Source organism: Loxodonta africana, chromosome 3 (genome assembly GCF_030014295.1).
Source record: "Loxodonta africana isolate mLoxAfr1 chromosome 3, mLoxAfr1.hap2, whole genome shotgun sequence".
Classification (NCBI taxonomy): Eukaryota; Metazoa; Chordata; class Mammalia; order Proboscidea; family Elephantidae; genus Loxodonta; species Loxodonta africana.
Genome location: NC_087344.1, coordinates 16,874,584 through 16,889,139, shown reverse-complemented (window position 1 = coordinate 16,889,139; position 14,556 = coordinate 16,874,584). Strand labels below are relative to the sequence as shown.

The following is a 14,556-nucleotide window of genomic DNA, read 5'->3' as shown; positions in this document are numbered from 1 at the left end:
CTTACCAGTGACACTCGTAATAATTTCTAAATTGGGGCATGAAATGGCAGACGCCTTGTCACTCAGTGAGACTAACCCTGGGGTGCCATTTATATGAATCTATCAATGGATAAAGCTGAAGTTATGGCTTGCTTACATCCTTCACCAGCCCAATCCACTTTCTCATTCGTTCTTCTGAGAATGTTTCCCCAAAATCACTATAACAAAACCTACCTCAGGCTCTGCTTCTGTGGAACCTGACTAAGGAAATTGATTTTAGAGAGTTGAAATAATTTGTCAAACAGCACAGAGCTACACAAAGAGTGAAGTCAGATTTCGGCCCCAAGTTTAATTACACTTAGCCATTATGTTATCTCTTCATTTTAGAAGAATATGGTAATGGAAAAGTCAGGCATTCTGGCTCAAGGGTACTTTGTCACTTTGACGCAATCTTGAAATCCAAAACCAAAGCAGATAATATAATCACTGAAAAGCAATTGTGGACCTGATAAGGTTCCTCGTGGCTCCTTTCACGTCCCTGTTTCTCAGGCTGTAGATGAAGGGATTCATCACGGGAGTTACCGCAGTGTACATCACTGAAGCTACTGCGGTCTTCCAAGAAGAGTGTGTAAATGTCGTACTTACATATGCACCAAAAGCTGTCCCATAGAATAAGGAAACAACTGAGAGGTGAGACCCACAGGTAGAAAAAGCTTTATACTTTCCCCCTGCTGATGGCATTCTCAAAATGGAGGAGACAATTTGAGTATATGAGAAAATGATTCCAGAGAAGGGAACAACACCCAGTATGCTAGCTGCAAAATATAAGATGATGTTATTGGTGAGGATTTCAGAACAGGCAACTTTGACGACCTGAAAAACTTCACAAAATACGTAAAGCATTTCCAGGTCTGTGCAGAAGGACAGTCTCAACAACATCAGACTGTGGAGAAGGGCATCCACAATGCTCACGAGCAAGGAGACTAGAATCAGCAGGCCACAGAAGCAGGAGTCCATGATGACCATGTACCTCAGTGGGTGACAAATGGCCACATAGTGGTCATAGGCCATCATTCCAAGAAGAAAATTTTCCAAACTAGCAAAAATCATGACAAAGCAGACCCGGGTGAGGCATCCTGCATAAGTGATGCTCTGATTCTGTGCTTGAAGGTTCACCAGCATCTTTGGGATCGTGGTGGTGCTGAGACAGATGTCAGTAAAGGAGAGAGTGGAAAGAAAGAAGTACACGGGGGTGTGGAGGTGGGGGTCAGAGCTGACGGCCAGGATGATGAGCAGGCTTCCCAGGACAGTGACCAGATATATGGACAGGAACAGGCTGAAGAGGAGAGGCTGCACTTCGGGATCCTCTGTCAGTGCCAGGAGAGGGAATTCTGAAACACCTGTTTGGTTTCTAGGTTCCATATTGTCGATGAATCTAATGGAAAAGATGAGGTGACTTACAATCAAATGTCAGCAAACACCATCTTGGGATGAGAATGAGAAGAATGGAGGGGAATACAAAGGTAGAATCATATGTGTGCATGTTATTTAGTTTAAAAAAAAAAAAAGAAGCTGATATAGCAGAGTGTCAATATTTATTTATTTTGGAAAAGGATGAAAGAGTGGTCTTTTTTTATTAGAGTATTTTTGTTCATTTTAAATATTTGGCAATTTGGAAAAAACAGACTGGGAGGCAGGTGATGAGTCTGTCTTGGACACGACCTCTTTTCCCAGAGGTCAGAACTGGGCAACAGAAATAAATGTATCCCCTGCTTTTCGAAAGTTCACTTTATCCCACTTCACTTTTATGAAAGATCCACATTAGTACTTGTTTTCTCCATTAACTAAAAGGTATCCGAAGAGACTTTTCACATTTATAAAAAAAGGGGAAGAGGGCAACTAGCGTTTAGTGTTCGTTCTACAGAAAGCCATCTAAGAAGCAGCTCGCACCCTGAGAAGTCAGTGTCTTTTGGACAAGTCCCTTCCCTGGGACCTACACTCAGCATCTTAACATAAAATGGCATAGTTTTGAACTGTCTGTTAACGCTGTACGTTAGTGTCATTTTAGGTTTATAGATGTTACTTAGTATGATTTGGTGAGTTATTTTTTGGGTCTGGGAATGCTCACAAAATTTTCCCATATAAATTAATGATAATTTTCTTCGCTTTACACCATTTCGGCTTATGAAATGTTTCATAGGAATGCTCTACTTTCGAGTAGTGGGAGAAACTTGTGATGTAAATGTATGTTGAGAGCCAGGAATGGGAAGATAAGGTGATATTAATGAGCCCTGTTTCATCACCACAAGAATGTTGAAATTACAGAGAATTTGAAAGCAGTCATCATGCTAGAGAAGGGGCTGTTCAGGAGGAAAATGGTCCTTGCCATTGTGGAGAGGGAGGAGGACACTAGTAGAATGACAGCTCCTTGACATCAGCCCAAAGATACAAGGAAACTTGTCGGAAAGATGGGAGATAGTTAGGCAGGAGTTCAGGGGTGACTTGATTCCAGTCATTTCATGCACATACTGTCTTCACATGCATCATTCCCTTGGATGAAACTATTAAAACACCTGTCTCCATTTCCAAACATTAACTAAGGGATTTAGGTTACCTGGCTGGCATCAGTGAGGAATGATGCTTGACATCTGCCCTGGATGTTGGATGATGCAGATGGGAGAGCTTTGCTCAGGAAATGCAGAAGGACCAAGTGAGGCATCAGGCCCCTGAGCAAGAGGCTCATCTGTGGGAGGATTCCCAGGTGTGCTGTTTCCTGGCTGGGGGAGGAATATTGAGTGAGGTGGTCACAGGTAGACTATTTGTACTCTCTAGGTCCCTGGGGGCTCAATATCCAAAGCTCCTCATTAACCAAACACTTTTCTTGTCATTCTGATGGCAGGACAGTGAATATCTTTATGGGCCAGGACAATAGAAGGTAGAATTCAGGAAAGCTGATTCCCAGTCCCTGGGGGACCAGCTGTATGCCATTTACTTCTCTCTACCTGTTTCTCTTACCTTCATGTCACATACCTTGCACACGTGGGTACACCATCCTTCTGTAATTGCATTGCTGCCTTTTTAAGTACAACCGAAAGCATATCCATCTTACCAATGGTATTAAAAAGCCTGATCCCAATTTTAGGTGTGAAAATATAATTTATATATGATGGTAGAGATAATATCTTGAGAAATATAGCTAAGCTATGATAAAATGTAAATCTGTAGCATTGTTACTTTCTAAGAGTCATTTGAATATCCCATGATCCTCACTCTTCATTCTGTATATTTATACAGAGCATATTTTAAGCTATTCTCTGTGATCAATTCTGGCCGTGATCAGTATAGATAGACCTGTTACTCCCTTTTTATGGTTTCATATTTAGCTTTTTTTTTGTTGTGTCCCAATAATTTTGATACACATTTCTCTTCACAGTTGAATGTGGGTTGATATTTTGGCTTTTGATTTTTAATGGAGCTGTGAGAAATCACAAGGTCACTGGCTAGGCATTAGTATGTAGGTTTATCCATACTCAGTAGATTTAGTTAGATGACAAAAATTATTTAATAGATGAAGATGGTGTCCCATGTGAATATTCACTTAAAAACCTTCATCTTTAATGAATACAATGTTTTCATATGCTTATCCATTGATTTTACTACGTGTAGTTTCCATATGAATTTTATTTGCTAATCTACAGTATTCTCAATATATGTTGTATGAAAACCAATTGGAGACAAGATGGCATTGTAATGTCACTCTTCACCATCCTAACCTCATTCACTTCAAACATATGACATAATTAAAAAATAAGAAGGCATAGTGGGTTCAAAAAAAGAATGTAAACTTCTACTGAAACCTTCTATTCAAATAGAATTGGCCAGTCATATTTTTTTTTTATTGTGCTTTAAGTTAAAGTTTACAGTTTAAGTTAGTTTCTCATACAAATATTTACACACACATCGTTATGTGACCCTAGTTCTCTCCCTATAATGTGATAGCACACTCCTCCTTTCCACCCTGGAGTTCCCGTGTCCATTCAACCACCTCCTGTTCCTTCTGTGATGTCTGCTTGATAGATCTTTTTCCATCTTTTGAGTTTTAGTTTGTGTCTTTAAGGTGTGTCTCTTGTAGGCAGCATATAGATGGATCGTGTTTTTTATCCATTCTGCCACTCTGTCTCTTCATTGGTGCATTTAGTCCATTTACATCCAGAGTAAGTATTGACAGGTGTGAGTTTAGTGCTGTCATTTGATGTCTTTTTTGGTGCGTTGTTTGTTGGTAGTTTCTTTGTTTCACTTAATTTTCTGTGCTGAGTTGTTTTTATGCATTTTCTTTTCACCTTTTTCATTGTTGTTGATTTTTTATTTGCTGAGTCTTATGTTTTTCTTGTTTTTTGATAAGATTGTTAGTTTCTTTTGTGGTTACCTTAATATTTACCCCTATTTTTCTAAGTTTAAACCAATCTTTTATTTCTTTATATTGCCTTGCCTTCCTCTCCAAATGAAAGATCAATGACCACATTTTTAAGTCCCTCTTTTCTGTTTTAATGTTGTCATCTTTTACATATTGACACCTCTGTTTCCCTATTTTCTGTGTTTTAGCTTTGATTTATTTTGTGACTTCCCTATCTGGGTTGATATCCGGTTGCTCCGTCCTGTGTTCTAGTCTTGGGTTGTTATCTGATGTTATTGATTTTCTAACTGGAGGACTCCCTTTAGTATTTCTTGTAATTTTGGTTTGGTTTTTGCAAATTCCCTAAACTTCTATTTATCTGAGAATGTCCTAATTTTGCCATCATATTTGAGAGACAGTTTTGCTGGATATATTAATCTTGGCTGGCAATTTTTTTTTCCTTCAAGGCTTTATATATATCATTCCTTTGCCTTCTTGCCCGCATGGTTTCTGCTGAGTAGTCTGAGCTTAGTCTTATGGATTCTTCTGTGTAACTTCTTGTTTATCTTTAGCCACTTTTAAAATTCTCTCTTTACCTTTGGTTTTGGCAAGTTTGATTGCAATATGTCTTGGTGACTTTTTTTGGTTTGTTGACTTTTTTTGGAATCTATCTTTTATGGGGTTTGGTGAGCTCCTTGGATAGATATCTTCTCATCTTTCATGATTTCAGTGAAGTTTTCTGCCAACAAAACTTGAAAAATTCTCTCTGTATTCTTTGTTATTCACCCCTGTTCTGGTACTCCAACCACTCGTAGGTTTTCCTCTTGATAGAGTCTCACATAATCCTTAGGGTATCTTCATTTTTTAAAAAAATCTTTTATCTGATTTTTCCTCAAATAAATTGGTGTCAAGTGCTTTGTCTTCAGTCTCGCTAATTCTGACTTCCATTGCCTCAATTCTGCTCCTATGGCTTTCTATTGAGTTGTCTAATTCTGAAATTTTATTGTTAATCTTTTGGATTTCTGTTTGATGTCTCTCTATGGATTCTTGCAGCCTGTTATATTTGTCATTATGCTCTTGTATAAGCTTCTTAAGTTCCTCTATGGCTTTGTCTCTGTGTTTCTTGCCTTGTTCTGCATTTTGCTTGATCTCCTTCCTGATCTCTTGAAGATTTCAGCATATTAGTCTTTTGAATTCTACCTCTGGTAATTCCAAGAAATTTTCTTTGTCTGGAGGGTTTCTTGATTCCTTGTTTTGGTGGCTTGCTGAAGTCATTGTGGTCTGCCTCTTTATGTGATTTTTATATTGCCTGTTATCTCTGAGCTATCAATAAGTTACTATATTTATTTCTTTTATGTTTGTTTACTGCATCCTAGCTTCTTGTTTTGTTTTCATATACCCATATAGGCTGTTCGTGTGAGCTAGTTTGATTATTGGCACCTTTGAAACTCTCATATCCTGTCTCCAGGTGGCTGGTACTATTACTAGATATGTAAGCCCATGAGTCCATTTACTTTTCTTGTGTGGATTCAGCTAGGTTTCTTGTCGTTGGTCACCAAGTGTGTAGTGCAGATTCTCACCTACAGTCCTAGATGGGCAGGAGAGATTGGAGCAGGCACAGATATCCGGCTGTAGTAAAGGGTCACATGTTCATCAAAGCAGGGGGCTGACCGCTGCCCCTGAGTGTCTGTGTGGAAGGTGTGTTCCTGTTCCCTAGAGTATGTAGGTAGGTGGGTTTTGCAGCCAGACTATGGGCACTCAAGACTACTGGCTGTAAGGGCTAGGAGTCACCACTTATTCTTGCATCCCTGTCATGGGTGGTTCAGTAGAGTGGGTGAAGCCACCAGTCCTCAGGCCCCTGATGTGGGGAGGTGAGGACTGTGCTTAAAGGGCAGGGCAGTGTCAAATGTCAGGAACCTACCACTCCCCCTTATGGCAGATACAGATGAAAGTAGACTTCAGGAATATACCCAGTTATACTGTGCTTATGAGGGCCTACGCTGTTGAAATGGGCCCACACAGCTCTATGCAGTGGTGAAAGGCATTCAAAGTCTTTGGACCTCTTATGCCTGTGCGTAAGTAAAGGGCTATGTCTGCCCAAGTTCCCAGCTTAGGGGAGCTGGTAGATTAATTTTTCCTGTTTGTTAATTTGTTCCCTCTCCAAAAGCCAGGAGAATGGCTGGAGTGCGTAACGAGTCCTACTTCTGGCCCAAGGAGTGCATCGATAGCTGAAGCTGGCCAGGGACCCAGAGCAGAGTGGAGAAAGGGCAGATAAATGGGAAAGAGGTACTTCCCAAAAAGGTTTTTTTAAAATCATACAGTAGGTTAGACTCTTGTACTTATGTTTTGCCAATTGATCACCTTTTCTTGCCGATTCTGGAGGTTTGAGCACTCTCTTCTGATGTGGAAAACACGTCCCAAGTGTCACTGCTTGCCTCTCCACTTGCGCCTGTTGACCCAGCCTGCAGGGTGCCATTTCCAGCCAGGTCAGGTCTGGCAACTCATAGCTACTTCTGAACTGTCTGTCCCCCTGCCGTTCAGTCCAGTTTCTCAACTTTGTCTTTGATGTTCAGGACTCTTAGATTTTCATATATATTCACTTTACTTTTGTGTGTGTGTGTGTGTGTGTGTGTCTTTGTTGAAGAGGGACCACACGAAGTATCTGACTACTCCATCATCTTGGCTTCACCTCCTCCAGTGATGCTTTTCTTAGTGCATCAGGCTAGGTTTCCTGGGAAGAAGATTAGGATGCCAAAGATTTCTTAGGGAGTACACCTTGGATCAGCACGTGTGAAAGAGAAAGGAAGGGAGAAGGATTGGGCAGAGGAATAAATTGAGTTGGGATGCAGTCTGAAGATTAGCCTCTAGTGAGCCTGCAGTGAGCTCTGGAACTGAAGTGGCCCTTTTGAGTTATCCTAGTTAGAGCAAGAGGGTCAGGCCTTTAAAAGGTGTGTTGATGAGTCATTGGTTGCAACCTAGGAGGAGGCTTGGCATTGGGTACAGAATTGCTCTTCTACTGAGGCACTTCCAAATGGGATTAACAGTTAAAGGCACTCTGCTAGGCTAAGTGCTGAGGCAAGTGCTTCTAATATGTGAAAGTAGCAGGAAAGAAAAGAAAGGAGCAGAATGAGAAAGCCAGACCTTGAATAAAGCTGTGTTGGCTCACATTCACTGAGCACATTGAATACTTCTTAGGGGGCAGGCATTGTATTTGTTGCTGTTAGTTGCTACTGAGTCAACACCAACTAATTGGACCCCATGTATAACCAAATGAAATCCTCCTTGATCTTGTGCCACCTTCACAATTTTTGGTATGTTTGTGTTCATTGTAATGGCTGTTGTCAATCCATCTCCTTGAAGGTTTCCCTGGCCTTTGCTGTTCCTCAGCTTTATAAAACATGATGTCTTTCCAGTGATTTGTCCCTTCTGATGATGCAATCAAAGTAAGCGAGTTAAAGATCCAGAACCATATTCTGCTCTCCATCATGTTTTCATCGGCCGATTTTTAGAAGTAGCTTGCTAGGCCTTTCTTCCCAGTCTGCCTTAGTCTGGAAGTTCTACTGAAACCTGTCCACAATAGGTGACCCTGCTGATGTTTGAAATAGTAGTGGTATAGCTTCCAGCATTACAGCAACATACAAGCCACCACAGTAATACGAATTGATATTAAAGTATGCATTTGTAGTCACTATGGTGCTTGACTCCACATCAGACTTTCCTAATAAAGGAATTAGTCTAAGCCTCCCAAGGTAATGAAATTTCTCTTAAAAGTAATTAGATTTGGGAGGGGCATAGGTACCATACCAGGCTGATAATATGGGCTGTCTTCTAAATAATTCCTTGGGAAGACTATCTCTCCATCACAAAGAGACCAAATAGAGGCAGTCAGGTTTCTGTTCCTATTGTTGTTTCTGAAATGATCTTTGTACTGCTGCAACCTTTGGTGACCATAAGGAGAACAGCCTTAGGGAGGAACCAACATATGAAGAATGAAAATGCAATATTATAGCTGCGTACCTGGACTTCCCTATCTCTGAAACCTTTGCTAGGAGTGATAATTGTTTTTAATGCTTGACCCTGTTTGTATCACTTATAAAGTTGAGGCATCTCCAACATTACCCAACACATGAACTAATATAATTATGCCAACTTTATAGATGTTGAAACTGAGCTTGAAGCAAATTGTCAAAGGTCAGACAGCTACTACAGAGCAGAGGTAGGATTCAACTTGAAGTCCAGGATGAAGATCAGGTTCCTGAGATCATTGACTAGGCACATGGAAGGGAACAGCCTAAAGAGGAGGGGCTGCAGTGCTGGATTCTCTGAGAGGATGAGAGGGAGGAATCCTGCTTGGTTTTCACATGTTTTGTTTTCTGATTCCATGTTGTTGATGAGTCTGATGGAAAAAATAGATGTGACGAGACGCGTAATAGATATACAAGGATCCGTCATTTTAGAGGAAGTCTCACATCTATACTGTGAAAAAAAATAGATATTACAAATCCTTCTCTATGCTCACTCTATTTCCTTTTTCCTCCTCTTCCTTTTTTCCTTCCTCTTTCACTCTTTTTCTCTCAGTCCTCCTCTCTCCTCCACTACCTCCTTCTTCAAATTTTAATGATTGAATACCCTAATGCCTAGAAAAAAAAAAAACAAAACTAGAGGCTTACCAAATTCAAGACTATAGTTGCCTCTGAGAAACAAAGGAGGGGAATGGACAGGAATAAAAAGAGCACGTCATCTTTATGCATATTATTGTGTTAATTTCAGAAGATAGTTGTTATGGCAAAATATCACAATTTATTAATTCTAGAAACATAAATACATGGGTATTTCTCCTGTTCTTCTGTGCTGTTGTGCCTGTTAGAAAAGTTCATTGATCAATGAAAGGAAACAGGTAAATGGCTGATTTAGCCTGCAGGTTCTGTCTAATTTTCTGCCTCCTCCCACAGAGTTCTTATAAACAGATAACAGAATGAAGACCAATGATCTTCCCTACAAAGCAGTATTAAGAATCATATATAGAAATGTAAGAAGAGATCACCATACACCCCTGCTCTCTCAAAACAATATTAATTTTGGGGGGGAAAAATCTAGAACATTCATCAAAATTGAGCAAGGACAAGTTTGTCTTGCGATGGGAAAAGTCCCCGGCATTTTAGGGTCAGAGTAGGATATCAGCAGAATGGCAGTTGTGCAAGTATTGGTGTAAAGGTACAAGGAAACATGTCAAAAGGATCGACAATTAGGCAGGAATCTCACACATGACTCCATTCTGCTCATCTTCTGCAAGTATCTACTTCACAGCTGCCCCCAGATGGACTGTTAGACAAAGATCTCTCCCTATTTGCAAAACATAAGTTAGGGAACTTCAGATTACCTAGGTGCTAGCACTAAGAAGTGACATTAAGTTCTCCTTGGACACTGAATTATAAAAATGAAAGTGCTGTACTCAGGGAGCACAGAAAAAACATAAAGACCAGGTCTTTTCTTCTTAGTTGTGCTGCTTACTGACCTGGGCAAGGCTGTTGAGTGTGTGGTTATAGACAGACTATTTGTAGTCTCCGTGGCCCTTGAGGTTTCAATATCCAAAGCTCCTTATTAGTCAAAGTCTTTTGTTGTCATTCTGATCTCAGGGCAGAGAAAATTGTTAAGAAGCAAGGCTCAGAGAAAGAGTTTAGCACTGGCTGATTCCTACCCCAAGGATATGTCATCCACTTTCCTCCAAGTCTTTCTGCTCACATCCATTGTAAGTACCATGCACACGTGGACACAGAACACTTATGTAATTTGATTGTATATTCAAAGACATCCCTCTTCCCCCAAAAGTACCAGGTTGTTTGTGAGTCTTCCACCAATCCTGATGCCCAGTTCTTCCTCATACAGTCCAGCTTCTTGGATTATTTGCTCGGCATACAGATTGAATAGGTACGGTGAAAGGATGCAACCCTGATGCACACCTTTCTTGTCTACAAACCACAAAGCATCCCCCTGTTCTGTTCGAATGATTGCCTCTTGATCTAAGTACAGGTTTCTCATGAGCACAATTAAGTGTTCCAAAATTCTCAGTCTTCCCAATGTTATCCATAATTTGTTATGATCTACTCAGTCTACTGCCTTTGCACAGTCAACGGAAGAATGGATAAACAAAATTTTGTATATTCATACAATGGAATATTATTTAGTCATAAAGAGAAATGAAGTCTTGATACATACTGAAACATAGATGAAGCTTGAAATCTTTATGCTGAATGAAATAAGTCAGGCACAAACGGATAAATATTTTATGATCCACCACAAAAAGAAAATCAAACCGCTTATGGTCAAGTGAATTCCAACTCATAGTGATCCTTCCTATAGTGCAGAGTATAACTGCCCCATAGAGTTTCAAGGATCACCTGGTGGAATTCAAACTGCTGAACTATTCCTTAGCAGCTGTAGCTCTTAATCACTAAGCCACCAGGGTTTCTTATGATCTACTAGGGCTCCTTATATCCCACTTATATAAAACACCTAGTCATACAAATGCCTAGGAAGCAAAGTCTATTAGTGGTTACCAGTAGATGGGAGGAAATGGAGCTGAGAGTTATTGCTGAAGGTGTACTGAGTTTCTCTTTTGGGTAATGCAAATCTTTTGGAAATGATTAATGATGTTAGTACAACATAATGCATGTAATTAATGTCATGAATTTTACAACTTAAGAAGATTAAATGGCATACTTCTGTTATATATATTTTACCACAATAAAAAAAATTAAAAACAACAAACAGATACCACTTCATTCCCACTAGGATGGTATACAATACATACATACATATGTACATACATATATGTATGTATGTACATATATATGTATGCATATAAATACTTCAAGTCCTCTTCAGTTTCTGCAAGCAAGGTTGTGTCATCTGCATAGCACAGGCTCTTAATGAGCCTTCCTCCAATCCTGAGGTCATCTTTTTCTTCCTATAGTCCAGCTTCTTGGATTATTTGCTCAGCATACAGATTGAATAAGTATGGTGAAAGATACAACCCTGACACACAACTTTCCTGACTTTATATCACTCAATATCCTCTTGCTCTGTTCAAACGTACTCCAGTGTGACCTCATCTTAACAAATAACATCTTCAAAGGTATTATTTCCAAATGAAGTCACACTTAAAGGGGTTAGGACTTCAACCTATCTTTTTAGGAGGCATTTTTTTAAAAATTAAATCCGTAACAATAAGATTCAACAAAACAGAACTTAAGAGAAAAAGATAAATATAGAATTCAGGATAGTTTTTGCCACTGGGAGGGTACAGGGAGAGTATTCATTGGATTATATGGTGATGTCATTACTTTATTTCATAACCTGGGACATGGGTATATGAGTTCTCATTGTATTACTATTCTTTAAGAACTACTGATACATTTCACACAGTACTTTGCATGTGATATTTTAATAAGTAAAATTGAAAAGATTTCACTTCCCAGATTCTTTCATATTCTAGATTCTAAATCCATTCTTTCATCTTCTAATATTAAAGTCATTCTTCTCAAACTTCAGCATGCATCAAAATCTCAAAGAAGGAATTATTTAGTATGTTCATCCTTCAAATGTCTCCCCAGATATTGAAGTCAGTAGATCTTGGGTGAGGTATGGAAAACAACACTACAAACAAGGTCTCAGGTGACTCATCTTTGCAAGTGCTTTACGAACGTACATGGAGACAGCTTTGCACTAGAATACACCTGGTGAGGAGCTGACCTCCTGGTTTAGTGCTGAACACAATCCCACAGCCACCATTAATGATGACCAGAACAGAAGGATCTCCAGGCACTGCATTAATTCTTCTACAAGATCTGTCCTGTTGTCACCCTGACACCACAGAGATGATTCTGACTGAGGGCTCTGCTTCTTTGTGATTGTGGGGAAACTAATCTTCTTAAGTTTGCCAACTAGCCTTTGGTCCCATTTCATTTTACACTCTACATTTCTTCCTTGAAATAAAGTCCATGTCTGTAGAAAAATTGTTTTCTTCATAAGAAAACATTACAAAGTTTTGCATGAGATCCCTAAGAGTGCAGACAACCCGCTAAGACTTTAATGATTAAATTAATTTTAACCAGCCTCTGTGTGGACTCACCAGAGTTGAGAAAGAAAAACTGCAACATAAGGTGACTAATGAGAAAAGGAAAATCTCATGTACACTCTCATCAGTATTTTTTGTTTTTGGTTTTTTAAGGATCAAAGCAAATGTGATTCCAAAAAAGACTACCAACTCTACCCTGCCTACTCAACAATTATTCATTCATTTGATTTAATCACTAAGATGAGTAAAATGTGCTAATAGATATTAGAATAATGGTAAACCAATAAAACTGCTGAAGAAAGTGTAAAATACATGAGAACAAGGAATAATACGCTGTATAAATTACAGCAACATGCAGAACACAATGGTCTTACCTAAATTTTATTGAGTATCCTGTGCCAGGCATTGGATTAAGTGCTTTTAGTGGTTATAGGAATTAACTTCCCAACAGAAAATATTCTTTACATAGTCAGTCTAAAGCTCTCATAGTAATTCTTTTCCCCAAACAAAACTTTCATTAGAAAGGGATATGTGATGTTTTTCTCAGTGATAAAATGGGAGGAGATGTCTTTTGTATGATTCTATGGAAAGATCTATTAACAACAGGTCCTCGGACAGTCAGTTTTGTGTCTCCAAGCACGATGTCCGAATATGATAGCTGAGTGTGTTGCAGCCTTCTATGACTCTATCACTTTGATTCAATCTAGAAATCTAACCCAAAGTAGATAATACAATCACTGAAAAGCAGGTGTGCACCTGATAATGTTCCCCAAGGCTCCCTTTATGTCCCTGTTTCTCAGGCTGTAGATGAAGGGGTTCATCATGGGAGTAACTACAGTGTACAGCATTGAAGCTACTGCAGTCTTTCTAGAAGAGTGTGTAAATGTTGTGCCAAAAGCTGACACGTAGAATAAGGAAACAACTGAAAGGTGAGACCCACAGGTAGAAAAAGCTTTATACTTTCCACCTGCTGAAGGTATTCTCAAAATGGAAGAGACAATTTGAGTATAAGAGAAAATGATTCCAGAGAAAGGAAGAGCACCCAGTATGCTAGCTGCAAAATATAAGATGATGTTATTGATGAGGGCTTCAAAACAGGCAACTTTGATGACCTGAACAAATTCACAGAAGAAGTAAGGAATTTCCAGATCTGTGCAGAAGGATAATCGCAACAACATCAGACTGAGGAACAGGGCATCTGAAATGCTAATGAGCAAGGAGACTAGAGTCAGCAGGCCACAGAGGCGGGGATTTATGATAGCTGTGTATCTCAGTGGGTGACAAATGGCCACATAGCGGTCATAGGCCATTACTGAAAGGAGAAAACTTTCCAAACTACCAAAAACCAGCACAAAGCAGACCTGAGTGAGGCATCCTGCATAAGTGATGCTCTGATTCTGTCCTTGGAGGTTCACCAGCATCTTTGGGATCGTGGTGGTGCTGAAACAGATGTCAGTAAACGAGAGATTGGAAAGAAAAAAGTACATGGGGTTGTGAAGTTGAGAGTCAGAGCTGACAGCCAGGATGATGAGCAGGTTTCCCAGGACTGTGAGCAGATATATGGACAGAAACAGGATAAAGAGGAGGGACCGCAGTTCCGGATCCTCTGTCAGTGCCAGGAGAATAAACTCTGAAACACCTGTTTGGTTTCTAGGTCCCATATTGCTGATGAATCTGAAGGAAAAGATGAGGTAATTGCATTCAAAGGTCAGCAAGCAGCATCTTGGGATGAGAATGAGAGGAATGGAAGGGAATAATACAAAGGTGGTACCGTCTGCATGCATTTTATTTGGTTATTTTGTAAAAATGCAGCAGCCGATAGAGCAGAGCATCAACATTTATTTATTTTGGAAAGGGTGAGAGGGTGCTCATTTTTTTTTTAAATTACACTTCTTGTGCTCTCTTTGTCATTTTAAATACTTGGTAATTTTGTTGAGAAAAATAGACTCTGGAGGCAGCCTGGTGAGACTGTCTCGGATTCCAGTGCTTTCCTCAGAAATTAGAACGGGGCAACAGAAATGCAGGCATCCCCTGCTTTTGAAAAGTTCACTTTTTTGCACTTTGCTTTTACAAAATACCCACATCAGTAATTGTTTTCTTCGCTAAC

At 39.6% G+C, this 14,556-nt stretch overlaps 2 protein-coding genes across 2 annotated transcripts; both read right to left on the bottom strand.

Moving 5' to 3' along the window:
- Window positions 1-462: 462 nt before the first annotated feature.
- On the bottom strand, window positions 463-1,401 carry LOC100671447 (olfactory receptor 7G2-like). The gene has a single exon (XM_003423702.3). It carries the CDS (start codon window positions 1,399-1,401, stop codon window positions 463-465), a length of 939 nt encoding a protein of 312 aa, XP_003423750.3.
- An 11,782-nt stretch (window positions 1,402-13,183) lies between these two features.
- LOC135230506 (olfactory receptor 7G2-like) lies at window positions 13,184-14,110 on the bottom strand. The gene has a single exon (XM_064279860.1). It carries the CDS (start codon window positions 14,108-14,110, stop codon window positions 13,184-13,186), a length of 927 nt encoding a protein of 308 aa, XP_064135930.1.
- Window positions 14,111-14,556: the final 446 nt, after the last annotated feature.

Coding starts and splice junctions, on each gene's coding strand:
- LOC135230506 (XM_064279860.1), bottom strand. CDS start 14,110: ATGGGACCTAGAAACCAAACAGGTGTTTCAGAGTTTATTCTCCTGGCA.
- LOC100671447 (XM_003423702.3), bottom strand. CDS start 1,401: ATGGAACCTAGAAACCAAACAGGTGTTTCAGAATTCCCTCTCCTGGCA.